This window comes from Alnus glutinosa, chromosome 3, assembly GCF_958979055.1.
Source record: "Alnus glutinosa chromosome 3, dhAlnGlut1.1, whole genome shotgun sequence".
In the NCBI taxonomy this organism is placed as follows: Eukaryota; Viridiplantae; Streptophyta; class Magnoliopsida; order Fagales; family Betulaceae; genus Alnus; species Alnus glutinosa.
The window spans coordinates 13487129-13511771 of record NC_084888.1 but is presented as its reverse complement, the minus strand read 5'-3'; the positions used below and the strand labels follow the sequence as shown (position 1 = coordinate 13511771).

The 24643-nt window shown below is 38.1% G+C and overlaps 1 protein-coding gene and 1 long non-coding RNA gene across 2 annotated transcripts; one reads left to right on the top strand and one right to left on the bottom strand.

The window, feature by feature from the left end:
- The first annotated feature begins 3418 nt into the window (after positions 1-3418).
- LOC133862339 (uncharacterized) lies at positions 3419-4572 on the top strand. The gene is made up of 2 exons (XR_009899205.1): positions 3419-3556; positions 4422-4572. It is a non-coding gene; the product is annotated as an uncharacterized LOC133862339 (long non-coding RNA).
- An 18339-nt stretch (positions 4573-22911) lies between these two features.
- Positions 22912-24643, bottom strand: LOC133865055 (protein BIG GRAIN 1-like A). The gene has a single exon (XM_062301524.1). The coding sequence runs from the start codon at positions 24196-24198 to the stop codon at positions 23032-23034; it is 1167 nt and encodes a 388-aa protein (XP_062157508.1). The 5' UTR covers positions 24199-24643; the 3' UTR covers positions 22912-23031.

Genomic DNA, 24643 nt, shown 5'->3' with positions numbered 1-24643 from the left:
CAAGTCAGCATACCTCTTTTCCAAGTCTTTCGCATACGAATCTACCATCTTCTTCAGTCTTTTATTCTCTTGCTGAAGAACCCGATTTCTTCGCCTAAAATCTATATACATTCGCTGCAAAGTCGAAATTTGAGCTTTCAGCGTTTGAACTTCATTTCCCCGGACTTGCAAACGTCGAGCCATATTTGCGACAGAGGAAGCGCCCTGAATACTAAAAGCCAAAGAGTCATTGATGGCTTGAGCATCAGTCCTATCCGCCAACAACTTTTCATCTCGAGGAGTCATGATGCCTTGAGCTACGGATGCAGCTACTGCATCATTCAGCATCACCGAATCATTAGTCAGAAGATGACCTCTCTGAGATAGGAACAAGGGACGCCAAATTTCTGGTACTACAGGCGCATCATTTAGATCAAAATTATTTTGAGAAGATGAAGAAGCCATTTTTTTGGAAAAGACTAAGAAATGAAGATATGATCTGAAGGAGTAAAGATAGAAATGAGGCTGTTGTTTGAAAGATCTGAAGGAAAGGAAAGAGGATTTAATCAGTGAACGAGACGCAGTCTAATCAACGTCATTCTGAGCACAGCTACCACTACCACTAGTAGACAACTCTCGAATCACGAGACTTCTTTCTTTTTCAACTTTCACCATTTTCACCTTCTCGAATTCCGAATTCACCAAGACTTTTCCGGATTTCACGCCGCACTTTTCGTGCCTAGCAGACATGGAAGAGCATCCCGAGAATGAGCTGGATGAGCGTTTCGAGAAAGGTAGGAAGATTTTACGATCCACTGTCGGTACCACTTGCATCGACCCTTCTCAAATTTTCTCTATAAATTCGCTCATCTTCTCCATTGCAAAGCACACCTCTGAACTCTCAACCCTTCATACTTTGAGAGCCAAAATTTTGCTTATGGTCTGAGCTTTCATCGCTTCCTGAGAGGGAAGATGAAAATTTCATAACCAAATTTCCAAACCTAAAGTTAGAAAAATGCAGCATCACAACCAGATTCACAAACATCGAAGCAAGATTATTTTTGATCATATCATCCAGAAGCAAGATTATCCTTGATCACGCTTCTGAGATGAAGTATCTTTCTCTTCCTTCACATCACCATAAACATTTCTGGCATCTATTTTCAATCCGGTGATGGCGATCTATGACAGAAGAGAGAGAGCACTACGATATGAGTACCGCACTCATATCCTTTCCGGATTGCTTGCCTTGACTTCCTCTTTCCTGGATTCCATGTTTCCATTTAGCAAGCTTTCCACCCAGATTATCAGAAAACATCCTCACAAAGAAATTTGTTGTAGAAATTTTTCCTTTAATGAGAGATGAAACGTTTTCTTTTCTGCAACTTACCCATTTGTATACTTCTTGTTATGAGCATAAAATTCCATATTCAATAATTAATCAAACGGTCATATACTCGTGCATTTTCTTGATGTTTTATATAAAACTGTATTACTGGACTTGTTTTAAAAATCTGAATTTTTCCTTAATAGAAACTTTATACGAATAGCTTATAATTTCGAGGACGAAATTCTGTTAAGGGGGGAAGAATGTAATACCCCAATTTTTAAAACATATTTTAAAATATAAATGATTATTTATGTAATCATTCGTTTTATAAAATTTATTTATAAATATTTTCAATCGATTTATTTAACTATGTTTAGTAAAACTGATAATTAATTTATAACCAAATATTACTGAGTTTAAAATTTCAGTCTAGTAAATTAAGAAATTGATAAAGACCTAGTGTAAAAATATACCTGTAGATTAACCAATCTGATATTAACTTCCGGCGTTTTATTCCATTTAATAATATATATATTCCACTTATTGCTTTAATAATATATATATATATATAATAATAAAACCACTTCAACCAAATTCTCCACTCAGCCGCCTATTCATTAAATCTCCTGTGCTTAACTTCCTATTATCTTCTCCACTCCGTGTTTATTATCCTCCACTTACTTTAATCAAATCCTTCAACCTGCCGCACAAACTTCCACCATCTCCATTAGTAAACATAATTCCCACTAACTCAACGAACTCATCGTTCCTCAAGCACCTTTCGGCCAGTGGACAGCCCATTAACAACATATAACAATCAGCACTTTCACTAACATTTCTCCCCTTAAATAGAGAAGGAGAGACCGAGTGCGAAAACAGAGAGTGATTGAGAGAACAGTGAGCTGAGGGAGATCGTGACCCAAGTTGAAACCAATGAAGCCAGACTTGACGATCCAGCATCCGGCGATGGAGGAATCTAGCAAAACAGGCCGAGTTCAAAATTTTTGTAACAGACCCGGCGATCCACTGTGACCCAATCGGAACCATCGACCAGACGACCCCAAACCCGATGAACCCAGCCGGACTCAGTGGCGATCTTCGGCCGATTCTCGGAGGGCCATGATTTTTCAGGCCAAACCCAATGACCCGTGCAACCGTGAACAACCCAGTAACCCAGATTCCAGCAGTGACCCCGCTTGAACCGAGTCCCGGCCGATTGTAGATCGAGAGGGAGAAAATCCGGCCGACCAGTGAAGCCCGGACCCAGACCCAGCAATCCGGCATGAACCCAGAGCCCGGCGACCCCGTGAACCGCAACCCACACGACCGGTTGTGCAACCCATACCGAAATCTGACGAACCAACGGTGACCCAGGAATTCGGAATTTTGGACCCGTAAGCCCAGGGAGCCCCGATCCTCCACGATTGGCGGCTGGGGCTGAAGACCGGCGGAACCGACCGATTTCCAGGGGATGGCAGTGGGTTTGTCAAGTTTCGGTGTGTTTCTGGACCAGGAGACCCGAACCGTGAAGACCCGTGCACACCTGTGGGCTGATCTCAGCCCATCCCGACAGCATAGCCGGCCCAGATCTCGTGACCCGCAAGCCTAACCCGTGAACCTCGGCCCAACTCAGACGACCCAGCTCGAACCGATTCAGCCCAGCCCAAAACCGAACCAGTGACAAAACCAGACCGCGTGTAATCCAGCCCAAACCCGGAACCACGAACTATTCAAAACAGTGATCCAACCAGTGATCCACGAACCCAAAACCAAGCCCAAAACTCGTAGCCCAACCCTTGAACCCGAGCCCATAACCGAACCCATTAAGCCCAACTAACAACAACCCAAATCCCCAACCCGTGAGCCAACTAGCAGCGACCCGAGCCCAAACAGTGACCCGGAACCCATAACCACCCGAGCCCATAACTCAGAAACCCATAACCCGCGAGCCCAACCCGGTCAGCCCAAAACCGTGACCATAACCCAACAGCCCATACCCGAGACCAACTGACCCGGACCCATACCCGTGACCCGGACCCGGAAACCCGACCCGCTGGTGACCCATCTCCGGCGACTTTCCGGCGACTTTCCAGCAACTTTCCGGCGACTTTCCGGTGACTTTTCCGGCGATTTTTCTGTGACCGAACTCACCGTTTTCACTAGATTTTCTAGTGAAAATTCTTAGTTAATAAACTAAGAAAATATACAAAGAGGATTAAGCTCGATCCCGATATTAGGGAAATCCAAGTAAGGGAACCCTTTACCCCTTCTCAAATTATTATATTATTTTAATTATTCCTTTATTTGCAAAATTTCGATTAACTATTTTGATTCGGTATTTCAAATTATTTTATTTATATAAAGGATTTGTTGGTTTTGATATGAAAGTTTTGAGTATAAAAATGATATTCTTGAAATCGTGATTTTGAGTAAAAACCCTCCAACACGTTGCCCTAGATATACTAGTAAAGAATGAGAAAGTTTTGTGAGAAGATATACAAGAAAGTATGAGAAAGTTTTGGGAGAAAACTCTTTGAGTTATATATAAAGGAGAAATATTTTTGAAAAGGGCACGTGTGTGGAGGAGACTATTATTTGGGCCCTAGACCCGCAGAGATTCGAGACCCTTCAAGATTTAGCTCGGTACCGGAGCTCGAGATGGAAGCGCACCCGCTGGTTCGCTTAGTGACAACGGTATCTGTCTCTATGTCAGTCTAAGTGCACTTCAATTAATTAGCTGACGGGGGTGGGGCCTGTGGCCACAGGTAAACCGCGTTACTCACCCAGGGTCAACAGCAACGACCGCGCAACCCTATTTACACAGGGCGTAAGAGTGTATACGGGCATACTATGAGTAATGATTATTTCAAATATATATATATATATATATATATATATATTATCTTGTGTATAAAAAGGGAGTTTTTGACAAATGTTTTGGAGATTTATAAAAGGGAGTTTTTGACAAATGTTTTGGAGATATTTAAAAGAAGTTTTTTTTTACAATTGTTTGAAGATTTTCAAAAGAATTTAACTCAACTGTTTTATGGTTGAGGATTCCTTACTGAGCATGTTTTTTTGTGCTCACCCCTTATTTTGTTTTTGTTTTCAGGTTATGAACAGAGAGATGTAGGTGGCCGGGATGGGATCTAGGAATGCATTAGGACATTTCATTTATATTACCCCATAATTTTCAGTTATTGTATTTTTACAATTAAATGACCGTTTCCGCATTTATTAAAAACTCTGAGATTTTGAAACCATTATTATTTTTATTTATTTAAATCAGCATATTAGTTAAGATATTTGGCAGACCTTACGAATCTTTGCAGTTTAAAGAGAAAAGTGACGAACCTAACCCATAGCGGTTTGGGGGCGTTACAGTTAGAATCCATCAGAATTCTTCTCTCCATTGCTTGTCATCGTGGGTTCAAGCTATACCAAATGGATGTAAAGAATGCCTTTCTGAAAGGTGTTCTTCAAGAAGAAGTCTATGTAGAACAACCAAAGGGTTTTCAAGATCCTCATCATCCCCATCATGTGTACAAACTGAAGAAGGCATTATATGGGCTTAAGCAGGCCCCTCGAGCATGGTATGAGTGTCTCACCACTTATCTCCTGGCTAAGGGGTTTACAAGGGGACAAGCTGATCGAACCCTGTTCATCAGGCAACAAGGTACTCACAAACGCATCACTCAAATTTATGTTGATGACATCATGTTTGGAGCTACTTTAGACTCTCTTGCCCATGAGTTCTCTGAGGAAATGAAGCAGGAATTTGAGATGAGCATGATTGGTGAGCTGAACTACTTCCTTGGTCTTCAAGTCAAGCAGTGAAGGCATCTTCATCTCTCAGTCTAAATATGCTAAGGATCTGGTCAAACGATTTGGTTTGGATGGAAAAAGTTGTGCCCGCACTCCCATGAGCACCAATGTCAAGATTAGCAGTGATCTTGCAGGACAATCTGTTGATCCATCCCTTTACAGGAGCATGATAGGGAGTCTTTTGTATCTTACAGGCAGCAGACCGGACATTGCTTTCAGTGTGGGAGTCTGTGCTCACTTTCAAGCAAATCCGAAGGAATCACATCTCACTGTAGTCAAGCGTATCATCAGGTATGTCAATAATACCCTTCTCTATGGCATTTGGTATTCTAGAGAAACAAATCTTGTTGTTGCAGGATACTCTGATGCAGACTGGGCTGGAAATGCTGATGATAGAAAGAGCACTTCAGGAGGATGTTTCTATGTGGAGAACAACCTTGTAGCATGGATGAGCAAGAAACAAGCCTCCATATCCCTCTCCACTGCTGAGGCTGAGTATATTGTTGCGGGTAGCTGCTGTACCCAATTACTGTGGATGAAGACATTGCTGGGGGACTACGGATTCTCTCAAGATACTATGATTATCAACTGTGATAATACTAGTGCTATCAATATTTCCAAGAACCCCATTCAGCATTCTCGGACCAAGCACATTGACATCAGACATCACTTCTTACGTGATCTTGTGGAATCCGAGGTAGTCTCACTCTCATTCATCCCCACTGAAAACCAATTGGCTAACATTCTTACCAAACCTCTAGATGGTAGCAGGTTTGAGTCCCTTCGAAAAGCCATTGGTGTGTGTGCCATGTCCTAGACATGATGTTCCATGCTGGGATAAGCTTCTTGTCGTTTGCCAGCATGATGTTTTAAAAATAAATAAATAAATTTAGAGTTTGTAGCAGGTTGGTCCCTTCTAAGGTATGTCAGCTCTCTCATGCATTTTACTTGTCTTATTAGTTCACTATGCATTGATGAATTATTCTTACATATGGTTGAGAACACAAATCTGACATATGCAAAGGTTTCCTGCTCACTTGTTTTGATTGATAGCTTCTTTTCCTCATGCGATGAAAAATGTGCACTCTCTCCGACTCCCCTATAAGATACATCTTTCCTTCTTTGACCTCATGTTTCTAGAAATTCTGGATAAGAGAAGAAGTGTTTGTTAAGATGACCAATTTGACCACATGCTGGTTGAACCTAGCACCTATAAACTCTGGCATTTCCTTTAGTTTGCAGCACCATAAGATACAAGCAGTTAATCCTATGAATTCTATGCTTTAAAGTATATATTCACTGCTTATGTGCTACATTTGCTTTATGCCTTGCCCTCCACGTGCAAGTAAAACATTTACGTTGTCCTTCATGGTACAAGTAAATCACTTAGGTGCTGCATCTCAGGGGGAGTGTATCAGATGAGGGTGGCTAGGCTCTAGTAAGGTTTGACTTTTGCTTATCTTCCATTTATTTTCTCTCCTGTCTAGGAAAATCTGGTTGCTATTGGTCAAAATATTGAAAGTCATACCTTATGTCTCCACACACCCACACATTGCATGAGTATAGTGCTACTTTCATTACTCGAGTTGCAAGGGAATCTATGCCTATCTTATTCTTGTCTATCAACTGTATGTTTGGATAATTTTGACTTGCCATGTGTCTAATTTTTCAAGACAGGGATACATGCGTGTGCTCTTATACCTGTGAAGGACCTATCCATGCTGCTTTTTTTTCTTTTCTTTTTTCTTTTTCCTCCATTCAGCTTGATGTTCTCTTTCCTTTTGGATTATGTAAAACTGTTTAACTTATATTACTCTATTTCCCAGGTCCTTCTGAGACCGTTAGGGGGAGTAATTTTTATTACAGTTGGTTTTTGTTACTCTGTTTTACCCTTTGTCCCTTTGTGACAAAAATGGGGAGTAATTTTTGTTTGGACCGGGAATATATTTCCAAACCGGTCAAGTGATTTTTTGTCCCAGAATGGCTAAAGGGGGAGTTTGTTAGTATTTTGGCTCATTCTGTATTTTGGACAAAATCACTTGTATGTGAAAAAATGCTGTAAACAGGGATTTCACTATTCAGAGCTCTCTTAGAAGACTTTGCACTGCGAAGATTTCGGTTCCTTGTCAGCCGTCCGGACGATCAAGCCATCCCCTTCGGACGCTCATCTGACAACTGTTCCATCCGTCCGGACGACGTGCCATACCGTCCGAACGCCAATCAGACCAAGCATCATCCGTCCGGACGTTTCAGCACCACGTCCGGACGCCTCTCGGTACTCGACCAGTCTCAGATTCTTTCCAAGTTCCGATAAAGGAAAGATCGTTCAACCGTCCGGACGATGTGGTATCCCTTCCGGACGCGCGTCTATGTAAGGTAAGAATCGCAATTCAAATATCCCCATCCGGACGTCTGTCAGTCTTGGTCCGGACGCGCGTGCAACTAATATGGAAATTGCCGATTCGACTTCAACCGTCCAGAGGACTGCTTCGCATGGTCCGGACACGCGCATAGCAGATATGGAAATTGCGTGTTGAAGTTCAGCCGTCCGGACACTCATCCCCCATGGTTCGGACGCGCGAAGCCTTATAAGGAAATTACTTGCAGCGGACGTGCGACCGTCCAGACAATGTGCCATCCCGTCCAGACGTGGCTCTTAAACAGGAAAGATTTCTCAGCGAAATTTTTGGAAAATCCTGTAGCACAGTTGTCCGTCCGGACGGCCCATGTCCACCGTCCGGACGGCGCCCAGCTATATTTTGCCTGACGCTCATTTGAGCTCCCAGCCTATAAATAGAGGCCCCTGGGCATTGAGAACTGCAAGAATTTGGTATTGAATTCCACAACTGCTCAGAGACATGATATTTTCTCTGAAGCTATTTCAAGTGTGTTGTTGTTGCGCTACACTGTAGTCTATCTTAGGGGTTGGCCCTAAGGTAAATGATTCTATTGAAGACCCTTTCAGGTAGGAGACCTGGTTGGGAAGCATTCGTGTTGGGTTACACGTCAGAGAGCAAGGTACGACCACTGCATCGGGTATATGTGAGTGTTACTATCTTGTATCTAGCTATGTCTTATAAATAGTGGAATTCCTGGGTTTGCCTGCCCCGGAGTGGTTTTTCTCTTAATTGAGTTTCCACTTCGTCAACAAAAATCTCTGTGTCATTTACTTTCCGCTGTGTTTATTTTTGTTGACACTTTGCGCACACACTTGTCATTTTATTTAGAAGTCAAATTTCAATTTTCAACTCTTACTCCCGCTAAAATTTAGGCTCTTACCTATCAGGTTTTGTCTAAGTCCAATCTCAATACCATCATGTCCAGCATCCCAAGTAATTCTTCTTTGTTTATTGACTTTGCCTTCTGCAATCACATGAAACCAAACTCTTCCATACTTTCATCAAAATTCATTTTACCTGTTCATTCTACTATTTACATTACTAATGGCTCACATCTAAGCATTAGTCACATCAAGTTTGCTTCCATTAGAAAGTTGATTGTGTGCGACATACTTAGTTCCAGATCTTTCCTTCAATCTTTTATCTATTGGTCAACTTAGTGAACTTGGTTTAGAGTTGCATTTTTCTAATCAGGGTTGTGATGTGTAGGATCCACAAACGGGTCAGCCAATTGGAACCACTCCCATAAGATGGAGGGGGAGATGTTTTATAAAAAGGCAACCCTTGGACATAAGTTTAACAACTTATCCAACAAGTCTATATTTCCCTTAATTCCATTTTTAACCCACAATTTTTTTATCTACGAATTTGCCCCAATTTATTCTCCTAAACAACAAAACCGCCCAGCCTTCCTTTTATTTCTTTCTTTACTTAATTGTTATTCAACCCCTAAATCTCTTTATTCACAAATAAATCGCAACAATTTCTTAATTATATAACTATCTCATAACTATAAAACTACAACTTAATCCTTACCAAATTATACTAGATAATTATTTACCACGCTTACCCTTAATTCTTAATTTAATATTTAAATCTAGTACTATTTATTAATACTGCCATTATCATCATCAACATCATCATTGTTGGGAAATATTCTCAATAGTTAGTAAATGGGCTTATAATTCATAGAAGCCTATTTACATGTATCAATCCTAAAATCCAACTATATTAGAAGGTCGAAGCTAAGGCCCATCAAGAAAGAATTTCACAAGAAGCCAGAAGTATCTTGGAAGAATCAAATCTCAAGATATTCGGACTGTATGGATCCCGGGTAGGCCGGGAAGAAATCTCGGAGTCAAGGAATCATTTCCCACCTGATTCGAAGTGAATGGTTGAAGTCCCATTTATAAATAGGTATAAACCATCAGGTATTTTTCAAATAAATTTTTATATACAGACTTGATTTGAATTCTCCCAAAAATATTGACCTAGGCATTGGAGTAGTTCCGGCTGGCACTCATGGGGAGCTCTTTTGCTAATATTTATTATTTTGTAGGAGTGAAGGAAGGACTTTACACAAACTTGTGTCATCGTACCGAAAACTATCTCAACAATCATAATCATCATCATCTTACTAATACTATTATTATTAATTAATCCTATCTATTTCAATATTTTTATCCTTTACTAATCTTATAAAATATCCACATAATCTCTAAAATTTCTCTAGAATTAATAAATATTATAATCTAGTCGCTAATTAAGATTTCTATATTCAGGGATTAAAATCTTGGTTGCTCCATGTGATCTCACTGACCATCACTCAACCACGAGTTATGTTTTCTACTAATGCTCCGTTTGTTTCGGCGTAAAATGATTTCCGGAAAATGATTTCGGTATTTTACGGTGTTTGGTAGGGGCGAAAATAACGGTCAACGAAAATCATTTTCGGTTTGACCGTAAAACCTTCTTTAATTTTTGGAAAACGATTTACGGTTTTTAAAACCGTAAATCGTTTTCCAAAATTATATTCTTCGTTCTTACACGCACGTTTGATATCTGACTGTCCAAATCCTACAATAGTCGGTCGTTCGAAAATAGGCAGCACCGGAATCCGGCATCATCAAGTCACTGGAATAATGCCGGCGTCGGAATCCGACCACCGGAATCCTGCCGGCCGCCGGAATCCGGTTGCCGGAACACCGCCGGCTGCCGGAATCCGGCCATGGATAGAAACCTGCCGGAACCCGGCCTGATCTGACCGGATCCGGCCACTGATCCGGCCGGATCTGGCCGAAATGGCCTGGATCCGGCCGGATCTGACCGGATCCGGCCACTGACCCCGCCGGATCCGGCCAAAATGGCCGGAATACGGCGGGATCTGACCGGATCCGGCTACTGATCCGGCCGGGTCTGGCCCAAATGGCCAGAATCCGGCGGGATCTGACCGGATCCGGCTACTGATCCGGCCGGATCTGGCCGGATCCGGCCACTGATCCGGCCAAAATGACCGGATCGGGCCGGATCTGACCGGGCCAGGAGGTGTCCTGCCGGAATCCGGCAATTTTGGCCGGATCCGGCCAAACATGTTCGCCGGATTCCGGCGACGGCGACCGGTTGTCGCCGGATTCCGGCGACATTTGCATTTTCACTTTTCGTAATTTTTTCGTGCGAACCAAACGCCGAAAAATATTTTCGAGAAAATAATTTCTTTTGAAATTGATTTCGTCGAAAATATTTTACGACGGAAACCATTTTACGTCGAAACAAACGGAGCATAAGTGATTCTCTCGTCTCTTAGTGTAGTAAGAAACAATCTGTTGTTGTCCGCTCTAAAATTGAAGTTGAGTATCGTGCCCTTGCTGACACCACATCTTAACTACTCTAACTACGTAGGCTCCTACAGGATATAGGTATTCCTAAGACATCTAGCTCTCGTACATTATGAGACAATTGCAGTGCGTGCGGTTCAAATTGCACATGCATAATAATGTCTTTCACGAACACGCTAAATACTTTGACATCAACTATCATTTTGTGTGCCACCATGTCTTGCAAGGAGCTGTTCGCCTTTGTCCTGTTGCATTTGTTGATCAATTGGCTGATGTGTTCACCAAAGTACATCCACCTAGACGTTTCCATGATCTTGTTCCCAAACTCAAGTAATTGGCATCTGCATTATAACCTTGGGTTTGAGTGGGGTGTTAAAATATATTCTCATATTTGCTTTATTTGCCTGGTTCTTTTAATTCTCCGTATATATATGCTGATTTTATTCTACAATATTTTCTCTTAATTATTTGACCTTATTTAACTATAAATAGACATCTCCTATGCAAAGTTAGGACACAAAAATATAGTATTCAGTTCAAATTTTCCATTATCTAATTTATTTTGACACCTGCCTAATTCCTTTCACAAAAATAGTTTTGGCCGCAAACAAAACTATTTCCATGCACGCTTTGCATAATCTAAATTTTGTCGTTATCAAGGGGTCTAAAAATCAGGTAGTAGCCATCTGCATTTGAACGGTCTAGAAATGCTCTCAATCAAGTCAGTAAGAAAAGAAAAAGCACGAAAAAATGACTTTCAAAACAAATCAATTGCTTTCATCTTAATTCAAAGATTACAATCTATCATTCAACGTTTTTAAGTTGTGTCAGTCCATATCAAACTGATGGGTGCATTTTGAACCATTTTCAATTTGTGCCAACCTTTTCTAGCTTTTTTTAGATATGAGATTATTAATCAAATTTTTATGTTTATGTTTTGTCTGATAGTAAGTATAACATATAAAATAAGAAAATGTTAGAATTATAATAAGTTCACTACAAGTGAACAACTTCAAGGGACATTGGGGAGATCGGACCTACATGTGTAGACTCCACCCCAATATGCTTTGGAGTTGTGCACTTATAATGCGTGTATATATCATTTCCCTATAAAATATCAAAGAAATAAAGAATTATAAAGAGCAAAAGATTAGAAGTGATGAAACAAAATAAGAAAAAATATATATATATATATATATATATATATATATATATATATATATATATAAAAAAAAGAAAGTGAGTTCGTGCATTATTTTGAAATTTTCAAAGATTTTAAGCATGCTACATCAACCTTTTTTTATATATATATATATAAAACTCTCATAGCGTATCAAATGGCCTTCTCTCATTTTATTTTACTTGAGGCCTTTTACTTTTTCTCTTTTTTTTTTTACTTTTTTTTTTTAATAAATTTAAGATTAAAAACCTTTTTTTTTTTGGAGAATTTTTTACAGGCCTTCGGCCAGGAGCCTAATTGGCTCAGCCATGCATGGAGCCGGCCCTTGTTTCTTGGCAATTACCAAATTAACTGACTGCATAATGGTGTGAATTCATTCCTAAACATTATACACTCCAGCTACTGGGGCCAGGGCTCCCACAGGTGGTAGAACGTACGTGTGGTTTAATTCGATGCAAAACGAAAGAACTTTATTAGGGCGGCTTGACATGCCGGGAATCCTCTTGAAAGAGAGGGGTGCCTTCTGTGAAAACCATTTTTTTGAGTCATCATTTTTGAAGGTCCAGAGTAAATGTGCTTCACTATTTTTCTAGGCCGACCACTCGATGGTGGTAGCCGCCTAAAGATAGCGATTTTCCCACAATAAGCACAAGGCATCTGGAGGCATGCATACACGCACAGTGGGCCGGTGAGTCGCTGACCTACCACATTTCATAACAAGCTTTCACGTTGCCTTTCCCACCACTAGGGCTTCTGGGGTCAATGCTCCTGAAACTTCGATGCTGGAAAAAGACATAATTTGGTGGTGGTAGGCGAGCTTCAGAGCTAGTGGCCGTGGTAGCTAGCCGCTGGTGGCTTTTTCCTAATCATTCAGGCTACTAAAACTCCAGTCATTATCATCACGAGTGTTAGGGTACATTATGAGTTCAAGAATTCAAACTACAATTGAATACTATCATCTAGTTGTAATTAAAATTTATTTGTATTATCTAATTCTCATATAAATATGAGTATGTTATATTGTAAGAGAAATGATACGCTTATAACTTCTACACAACTCTCGTACAACTCTAAGTTTTTTTTCAAGCTAATCATTAGATCTGTTTTCCTAAATGTAAGTTCTACATATCCAATGGTTGATTTTTTTTTTTAATAAAAAATAAATAAATAAATAAATAAAAATTGTTGAAATTGTATATTAAAGTCGTTAGATACGTATCATATCTCTATCTCATATCGTAATCATCACTTAAAAGAATAAGAGTAAAATTTAGTGATTTGAACTTTATAATGCGAAGGAAGAGACGAAAACATGTAATTCTTCGTATTTATTTTTATATTCCACATTCTATTATCTTTGAACGAACGCCATAATTGATGCCAAAATTCATCGAGATTTCTTCCAAGCCTGCACTGAAAGCTAGGTAATAAGTCCTTTGCAATCGCTTTCTCTATAATTATGGCAGTCAAAGTTGTTAACATGCTTTCATAGCCCCCGTGAAAGCTGCAGTATTTCATTGATTGTCCTTATGTGGAAAGAGTCTCTGCTCCAGAACCTTTATGAAGGATCACTTGGAAGCTTCAAATTAAAGAAAGGAACAGATATTTTTTCCAATATTCCCTTTTTTTTTTTCAAAAAAAAAAAACTATTCACTTATGATCTTTGATCATATATTGCACAACAGTCCCGACTGTCGATCGATACGGTCGTCGCTGCTGATAGTGTTTAAGGTCGTCGTCACAAATTAATAGTTTCCTAACCTAAGCCGAGATGTCGTGAATGATAACTTATTACCAGCGACGACTTAATTAAATGGGATCCTAAGCATTAAATTTATGGAAGTGACAGCCTTATTTTTCTGGCCTGGACTAGTTTCATGATGCTTTGGTCCTGGCCGCTAGTGCTTGTTTCTTTTGGGTAGCTAGATATAGGCGCTACTCATGCCATGTGATATGTTAACAAATTTTAGCTATAAAATTCGTTTCTTTTCTGGTTCTTGAAAGCAGAGTCTCCTCTTTGTCTATTTAAAAGATAAAGTGAGTGTGTATGTACGAACTTGAAAGCGCAATTTGATGAGATGCATATCTAAAATGAGTTTCAAACGTCACGATATTCCGCGCAATCATTATCCTTCTTGGATGGCCGGTTTTCTTTCATTTTTGGACGACTACACTTGTAAAACTTTCATTCCTTTTAATAAAAGAAAGAATGTATCTAAATTTAAAACGTTTTAATTTAAGATATTTATTGTTTCAAAAAGTTTTAATATCAGTCATCCGTTAGAATTTTGGGTTAAATTCTGTCAAAATTTTCAAAATATTCATATTTTAAGAAGAAAAAAATTGCTAAAATTTAGGTGTTTGATAGAATTTAATGGGATTTATAAAAATACATATGCATGAATCTTTGAGATTTTTTATAAATTTTTTTAAAAAAATAAAATAAACCCATGGATATTTTGAGAATTTTGATAAGATTTAACGGAAAATTCTGCGGAATACTGAGATTGAAACTTTCTGAAAAAATAGATACTTTAAATTGAGACGTTTTAAAGTTTAGGTATCTTCTTTAAAAATGAGTGAAAGTAGAGTTATAAGTAAAGTTTTCTCTTTTTTTTTTTTCCTGAGAAAAAGACAAGTGGGAGAGAATAACTGTAGTTATTCTACCTGAATGAAATCATAATAGCACATGCCCGTTAGAAGCTACACAGTAAAAGCCTAGACGATAAGAACCTACTTAGCCATAACCACACAAATTAGTTTAACTAGTAAACCTGGTCGTATCCTGCTTATTAAAAGGCAGAGTAAAAAGAGAGAAAATAGGTGAAGTGTCTTCAGGTTTTCTGAAGGTTTATTTCTTTGTAAAGAGTTTTGATTACTTCTTGCTCTGTAACATATATAGGTCTGATAAAACTTTGAAGCACATATACAAAAAGATTTAAAAAAAAAAAAAAAAAAAAAAAAAAAAAAAAAAAAAGAAAGAAAAAAAAAAAGAAAAAAAAAAAGGAATAATAAAAGAGTAAAGAAGAGAAATTCTGGATGAAAATCTCTCAGTTTAATGTTAGAATACGTTACCCGTCATATTTGTGATAGCATATTTTGGTAATATTCTCAGCATATTACGAAAAATATTATCTCACAAATTTCAGTACTATTTGATATTATTGTATAATTTTATAGTTACGATATTTTATTTATTTTCTTGCCTCATTTAACTATAAATAGGCCACTTTATTAAACAAGAAAGTTAGATTAAAAAAAATACAAGTTTCTTTCACAATTATTTTCTGATCACTTTTTCTTCATTTAATATCATCCTTTAGAAAGGATGTGGTAATTGACTTTATGAAATTAATTGAACTAGTGATTGTTAGTTTATTTGAAATAAACATGAAAAAGGGATATGAAGCATGCAAGCTCAAGAAAGTAATTTGTTTATGGCGGCAGTGATTCAACTTAATGACCAAAATAAACTGTATTCAAAGGTCATGCTCGATCAGTTGTGTCTACACTGCACGTTGCAGGATCCTTCAATTCAAAGCTAGCTAGTAATTAATTTCTATGTCCACATGAGCAAATTAAAGGATCTTAAAATAAACCAACTCAAAGCTAAAAGTACTTTTAAAGGACACATGCATGATAAGAAGAAGATCATTATAAAAATGAAAAAGGCTTAATTTTGTCACAGACCCTGTCCACCTATCTATCTAAATATAATATAATGAAGTAATAATCTTAAATTAATTTGAACACATTCTGATTATTATAGATAGCTCAGAAAGTGAAAAGGAATACATTATATTCTTGCTTACAGACATAATCCATTCATATATAGGTGATGTAAATCAAAACCCATTTTGAGCACTTTGCACTTCTAGTACTGGCTTCAAACTGGACTATATATATATATATCATCTTCCCAGTCAAAACCTAAGTCTTAATTCCCTAACCTTAATAGACTGAACAACTATTAATGCATGGAACAAGTTTCAAACTCGGGATCGATAAACCGCACCATTTGTTCTATCTAATACGTAGAATATTTAACTAAAACCACGACTTATTCTAAAAACTAAAAATGATAGAAAATGACATTCTTAATCATCTAAATTAATATTCTAACCATTTCCTACTTAAACTTGCTCAAAAGGAAGCTCCTCGATCGATTCATTTGAGAAACTCATGGAGGCCAATCAAATGTCACCATCTCATTATACAACAGGATTCCCCTCTTTCTCGATCTCTTTCTTTCCAAGAGAGAGAAGAGAAATGAAGAGAAAAGAAAAGCTAGCTACGCTGCCGTTAATGTAAGCAGTTTCACCATGAGAGCAATCTTCTCGGGATCACCAAAATTCTCATCACTTTCTCTTTATTACTCCTACACACACAAACCCTTCTTTTCTTTTGCTAAAGCTGCCCCGGTCTCCCTCTTTCTCTTCCCCCTATTTTTCTCTTTCCCAACACTACCCATCCCAAAAGAAGACCACCGATCAAAACTTACATGGGCTTTATGGTAACGGGAGAGCAACAAGCTTGACCACTCACACGTGGCCGAGTGGTACAGGTGTCAGAGGGCGAGTGGTGGTGATTTTTATGCTAGGCAGTCGGGGGGCAAAGTTAATGAAAGAGGCGGTCCCCCAAGCAAAGCCCTGGCGATCGATATTTTGATGTGTGTCCCTGTTTGATAGCGGATCCTACGGGGATCTGTGAGAGAAGGAGCACACGTGTGCATGCGCGACAGTTCTGCGACACGCTGGCCCAGCCCATCACGTGCGGTGAAAAAAGCCAGTACACTGGGCTGGCTCGGCTGGCTTCCAAATCTAACTTGCGTAGTTGTGTGTCAGTTCCAGTGGCACGCTTGGATGCGAGTGCACGGGTGGTCCATCCCCCACTTGACCACTTCAGTTCACATCCGCGTCGTTTTTTTGCTCACAGAATCACACATGAATATTTCTTCCCATCCTTTTACTTCTTTTTCTTTCTTTTTTTGCCCTTTTGAATTTGAATTTGAAGAAGAATAATTCGAACCTTCCCCAGGTAACGTTCATATTGAGAATCAATTATAAACCACGTAAATATAGATTCACAGCTATAGTAATTAGTCATAATATTCAAAATAAAAATAATAATTAAAAAAAAAAAAAAAAAAAAAAAAAAAAGAAGAAGAAGAAATTATTGAGCCCATTTGGTGGTTCGATCTCATCTTGCCAGCTATAAAGACATTAAACTTGAATTTTATAATTATAATTATTATTATTATATATTTGGAAGATAGCAATTAATTATATATTTCGAAGATAGATTTACAAATTCGACAACCCACATACTTTGTAATTATATTATTGGCAAAATTATTGAGAAGAACGCAAGAACGAACACTAATTGGTGAGGAAAGATATATATATCGATAAACATAAGAAATTTGAGGCTTTAGTTAGACTGCCTATCTTTTGGAACAAAACAATTCTAAATAAAACATAGACTTTTGCAATGTACGTGACCCAGCATGCACCCTTGTACATGGACAGGACCGAGGTACTGATCAACCAATTTGTGGTGTGGAACTGGAACCCTAACTCTAATTGGTCATCCGATTTGTAAGCCACATAAAATTGTACTTACTGTCTTGCTCAATTTGTTATCCGTTAGCGACTTCTGCATGGTTGTTATGTGACACGCTCAGGCAAGTCTCACCCCACTAATACATATCATATCATATCTACATAGCTAGGGATGGTAACAGCTCGTTTTTTGTATGGAGTTCGATGTCAGTATGGATGACAAGTCGTGTTCGGATGTCAGTAGGGATCGGATGACAAGTCGTGTTCGCCTGTTAGGTTTAGGTCGTGCATGTCGAGCTATGGGTATAAGATTATTTAGATCATCTTAAACCTGATCCATTTAATTAAACAGGTCAGACCCTTTAATCCTAATTCGCTAATTTCGTATTGAGTTTATGTCGGATTCTCAAATCGTGTCAAAAATTATCAGTTTTTATGTCCCGTGTCAGGTTTTGGTCGTGTCGAAACATAAGTATAAGATTTTATAAGTCGGCTATAACCCGATCATTTAATTAAACGAGTCAGATCCATCAATTATGACCCGCTAATTTTGTATTTAGTTCGCGAGTCGTGTTAAAAATTGACGGTCTAAATAACACCCACCAAAAGAGGAAATTAATCAAAATTCAATTATTTATATATCTATCATTCCAGCTGGTGAAATGTGCTTAACAAGTTTGATGTAACATTGTAACATGCATTTTGAGTTTGTAGAAATGGTTGGGAAAAAAAAAGCTTATGATTAAGGGAACGATTATAGTCATGATTAGGGCTATGTCTACCCATTAGAATAGTCAACGGCCACTATCTGTCAATATAAGTTCATCATTGTTGTCAACTTCCCCACTTCACCAACCGTACCGTAATACTAATCTATATATATAGCTAGTTTATCAAATCAACTCTTAAAACTTGATTATTTCTTTATTAATCTTAATTGTCTAATTAAAACTTTAGAAAAAGTATATATACATATATTCAAGCCAACAATTTTCAAGTGGCATGGCAAATTGCATTAACTAATTTGTCGTTAGGGCATCACTGGTCCCCAACCCTCCTATATATACCATTTTCGAATCTAGCCATTTCAAGCCTACAAGACTTTTGACCATAGGATAGCCTTTTCCTTTTCCTACAGTTCAAGCTAACTTCTTCGTTTTGCCTGGAAAAATATGTTAGTTAAGACTATGTTATGATAACTTAATTAGATTATCTGACTGTTAAGATTTAGGGGTCCTGCTCCACCACTCTTAGACAATTTCATACAATTATACTGGTTGAATATATATTAACATTTAGAATAAGAAAGTTATCGTCGACCACAACAACTAATTAAGGATTAATATTATTCAGCAGAATGATATACGACTATCATACAATTTAGATTATATGATAGTAAAATTCAATCCTTAGTTTTTTATTTTATTTTTACGAGCAATGATCTGATGACTAATTTTTACGGCCATATTGTTAAGTTGTATGTATAATAATTATATAACCGTCTGCTAAATAAGATTATTCCTAATTAAAAGTTTACTTGCAAATAATATATATGCATGCAAATAGGTCGGACTTATCTGATCCAGAGAGTAATTTTTCCAACAACATTAATCTTTCACACAAGTTATATCTTCTTCAAAAAAAAATACTTATATAGGGATTGGTTGCTGGAATAAAGAGAGAAAATTTAAAATATACATATATATATAGAGAGAGAGAGAGAGAGAGAGAGAGAGAGTATATGTTATATATATAACATAAACAAGCATATGTTAGGAGCCAAATAACTAGAGCAAATTTTTCTTTTGTGTTCGCTCCTTTGATTTAAAGAATTTGTGATTCCTTGTAAAGTTTCATTTTGCGTTGTTATGATAAAAATGAAGTTTACGTTGTTACAATCTTAAGCGTTCCATATAACTTAAGTACAATTTTAATTGTGTTTATATGAGCTTTTAGATACCCTTTTTTTGCAAGCCGATTTTGAAATGTGAGTTCTACTTGAGATTTGTATCATTTGGTATCGAAGCCAATCACCACGTCGAATATAGGATTGGATGCAGCTCAACGAGTATGAGATTGAAGGGGTTGCGGATTTGTGGTCAAGTACGGAGGGGGCGAGCAATAAGTTAGATTAAAATGTCTTGGTATTATATATAGACATAGTGTTAAGTCATTGAATACTGATAAATGAGCAGAATCGTCAAAAGAGAAATAACTACTATCAGGTCAGTGTCAATAGAGTGGGTCACCATGAATTTCAACTGCGGAGCGTGATGGTATATTACGATTCCAATTAAGTGTCTCACATAGCTTAAGTAAAATCTTAACCTGTGTATATAATCTCTTGGTCATCCTCCATTTATAGGTCAGTTTTCAAAAATGAGTTCTACATGAAGTTTGTATCACATATCAGCTTCATGAAGACATTTTAATTCAGGTTTAAATTTTGAATATATGGATGATAATGGAGGGGGTCAAACGACTTATATTTTTCTAGATTTATGAGATATCGAGTAATATTTTTTGTATTAAAATCCCATATTTTTACCCTATACATTTGAATATTTTCCTTTTTCTAAATTTTTCATACACGTTTGTATTCTATATATATATATATATATAATTTGTGTACATGATATTCTAAAATATCAATATCTTTCTCATTACCGATAGCAATCGTGATATCTTGCAATATATCTCTTGATTTTGATTATATCCCACATTACTATACTCTCTCTCTCATGGAAGCTTTTAATCAATTTTATGTGTCATCTCCCTAATCACTTGTGTGCTACGGTGCCTAGCTGGTTTGTTTGTGCCATATACCTTTGCCCTTACTCCATCATAAAAAATCTTCCATCACGTGTGAGTCAATCACCACATTACTACACTCCCCTTCAAACAAAAAAGCTTTTTATCAATTTTATGGTCATTTCCCTAATCACTTGTGTGCTATGTGGCCTAACTGGTTGGTTTGTGCCATAGATTTTTGCCCTTACTCCATCATCAAAAATTTTCCCTCGCATGTGAGTCAATCACCACATTACTACACTCCCCCCTCAAATAGAAGCTTTTTATCAATCTTATGGTTGCGGGTCGTCTCCCTGATCAAATGTGTGTTATGTGGGTTTGATAGTGCCATGCAGTGCATGCACCTTTGCCCTTACTTTAGGGACTCTCGTTTGTGCCTGCACCACGAATCTTTGCCCTTTATTCTAGGGACCATCATCTATACATGCACCTGTCACTTTTGTCCCTATTCCAAAGACTCTTATCAATGCCTACGCCATTCCACCACATACCACCATTTGTTCTAATACCACTTATTACGAATATTGACACTTTGAAAGTCTTTCCGTAAGACTATAATATTGCATGTTTGGACTGTTTAATCACTACTTGTCCTAAAAGTTTAAGTTTATAGGAAGAGTTAAATTTAATCACTTAATCAAAATAGTTTAACACTCCCCCTCACGTTTGGGTTCAGACTTCCTTTTAATAGGTGAGGCCCAACACGTGAAATATTTAAGTAAAATGAGAGGTAAATAACGGAGTCAAGGTTCGAAATCAGGACCTTTGTCTCTGATAACAAATTTAAATTTATCTCTTCTTATAAGCTTAAGCTTTTAGAACAAGTGGTGATTTAACATGGACACCATTTAACCCAATGCTTAAGCCTATAAATTTGAGCTCAATTGTGTTATATTACATATCTTTCCAATATGTAATTCAATCATTTTACACTAACACGATCGAGTACATACACTCAGCAAAGGCATTTACAGAGAAGTAACATCATGGAATGACTCTTTTTTACTTATCAACCGGAGAGCTTTGTAATTACTGTAACTCTTTCTATTGCCCTAACTCGCATAATACTTATATTCGTAGGGCAAATAATTTCATATATGCCCTGTCCCAGTCACATGAATATTTTATCTGGTTGTTTTAGTCTCACCCCAAATGATGGAAGAGATCGAAACACCTTTCATGTGCAAAACTAATGCCCTTTTGGTCACTTATTCACTTTGCTCATTCATATGCATGAGACATGTAGCATTGATATACATGAGACATGTAACGAATAAGAGAAATGATACACACATTTTTAAATTTAAATTTCTTGACGCATGCATCATTAAAAATTATAATTAAATTTAAAATTTAATAATGAACTATATATCTAAAATCTAATGTGATTTGTAGTGCCACACATGCGAGAAAATATATACATGAAAATATGTATAACATTTCTTGAGAAATAAGAAGAGAAATGTTAATTGTCTTTAGAGTAGTGATTTTGTAGTTTGAAAAAAGGGGGCTTAATAGCAGTATTTGAAGAAATTTGAGAAATCTTTCAAACACCTTTAATTAAGCCATTGCTCTTGGCTTACATCCCAACCAAATTAGAGCAATATTTTTATTTTATCAAGAAGCCAACCAACTTTGACATCAAGGCTTAAGAGAATCAAAGATTAGATCCTTCTGTCCACAGCTTTTGAGACCGTGCATCTACCTCCCTCCTTTCTTTCCATAAAACCCATCAATTCACCTCCTTTTACTGCCTGTAAAACAATGCCACCACCGGAGAATGATTTCGGAGAATAATAAAAATCATTCTCCGGTCACTGATCACTTTAATCCAAATCTAATTTAATAAAGAGAGTTTTGCATAAAAATAAAAATATATTAAAAGCCACCAATGGATTAACAACAGGAACCACTTTTTTGACTAATACTGCCTCGTACACGTAGTGTGTATGGAGAGATGGTGTCATCTTCAAGCAAAAGGAGGTCCCACTCTCACTCTCTCTTTCTTAACATGGCTGGAAGAGAAGAAAATCTGCCTTTGCTTTTAACCTCATCTACTTCACCTCTTTACCTTTTTTCCATTTTCGCGTGTGAACAACTTCTTTGAATCTTCAATGACTTCTTCCTCACTTTCTTTATCTTTTACAAATTATCACACCCTCCATTTTTTTTTTCTCAAGCTATCCCACTTCTCTTTTACCCAAAAATTAAATAAGAAAAAAAAATAGTAACACATATACATAGATATAGATATGAGTAATATTATTATTTAGCATACTGCTATACAATTGTTATATAACTAGATATTGTAATAGTAAAAGGATTGCGGCCGTCTTTGATTCTTTTTATCTTTATCTTAAGTGATGATCTAAACATAGAGTTTTCTTGTCACATTATCAAGTTTTATAGCAATGATTAGCGGTTTCGTTTCACATAAAACCAAAAAAAAAAAAAAAAAAAGATAGGTTAAAAAATTAAATAAAAAAACACATTATACAATAACATAAATATTATTGTCTCGAGTAAACCCCCATACCATTGATTAAAAAGGCTAAATAAAAACCATTGAAAAGGAAAAAAAAAAAAAAAAAACTTCCGAGTTATTTGGAAATTACAGTAGTAAGCCATTGGCAATGGCTCGATTAGTATGGAAGTGTGTTGTCTCATAGACGGGCAATTCTTCGCGGTACCTCTCGATCCCGATGGCCGAAAGATTATCCAGTTCGAACAGATCGGAGCTTGAACAACTGGCGGCATCATCATCATCAGAATCTTCTTGAAGAACGTCTTTCATATGCAAGTCTTCCTTGATCTCTTTCTGATAACTCTTGAACAAATCCTTGGCGACTTCCTCAACCCGATAATTCGCTCCCATTACATAACATTTTATCTCGGCCGCGTCCTTTGGCCTGCAATCCTCGTCCACAATCACGCTAACCCGCGGGCAAAACCTCACCGACCTTTTCACGCCGCCGCCATTGCTGAATTGTCCTCTCGAAGAAGGCGTATTGCTTAGACAAGACCGTGAAAACGAAGAAGCGGAAGAACATGTAGACGTTGCGGTAGACTTGGATTTTCTCTCCGAACTGGTTTCGTAGGCCGACGACGACATCTTTGCCTTCTTCGCGTTTCCTGCAGTGAAAAGAGAGTTAAGAAAGCTTGCGAGGCGTCCGCCCGGCGATATCGGCTGCTTCACCTTCTTCAGATCGCCGTAGATTTTCAAGGCCTTGGATTTGGTCTTCACGAAGCCGTTCTCGTGCTTTGGCTTTTCCGATTGAGGATTCTGGCCAGAAAAACTGGTCCGAATAGGCTTCGGCCGCTGCATACCGTAGCATGAAGACCTTGATTTCAACGCATAAACCGATTCAGACGACTCCGACGACGAGAACCCCCCTCCGGAACTGGACTCCGAAGAGCTCGAGCTCGAATTCTGCAACAGACGATGAAAACCGCGGTCGTTTCGCGATTTTCTATCGAAATCCGCCGTGGAGTTTCGGCGGACGACGACCTTTTCGTTAACTTTCTTGTCCATCCACTTCTCGATCATGCATGCTCGTCGAAAGCTCGCCATTTCTTCTTCTTGCTCTTTCAGCTGGCCGCTGCTCTGTTTCTTCCTCATGGTACTTTCTCTGTAGAGAATGAGCTCCTTTTCTCTTTCTTCGCCGTGCCCTTCGTCGATGGACCGGTAAATTGCGTCGAGAAGAGTGGACGAGAAAGATGGGTTCTCTTTCCGGCGTCCGTGCCGATCTTCTCGTCCCGGTTTATCCCACCTATCCATGCCTTTTTATACAGAAGGGAAACAGCCAAACAGGAAAGATATCAATTATTTCTCTTTGTTGTCTGCTTCACAGAGAGAGAAAGTAAGAGGTGTTAATGGAGGCAAGCATGATTGTATGTGAAAGAAGCAAGACATTTGAAAGACAAGGGGTGTTTGTGTTCTGTTTGCTCCCTCACAGTGTCAGGGGGGCAAATGAGGAGGATAGAAAGCAAAGCATGGGCATTGATGGGTGCTTGATGTCTTTGACACAGAGAGAGAGAGAGAGAGAGAGAGAGAGAGAGAGAGCAATGAAAGCAAAAAAGCCACGCCTGTGGAGAGAAAGAAGTAGTAGAAGATGATTGAGAGAGAGAGAGAGAGAGAGAGAGCGTTTTCCTTTTAGACGCTGTTCCTTTATATACAATGCCTGTTTCACACACAAACGGAATCTATGGATATTTAGATCTAA

Excerpts from the sequence above, each read along its gene's own strand:
- LOC133865055 (XM_062301524.1), bottom strand. The coding sequence starts at position 24,198 with ATGGATAGGTGGGATAAACCGGGACGAGAAGATCGGCACGGACGCCGG.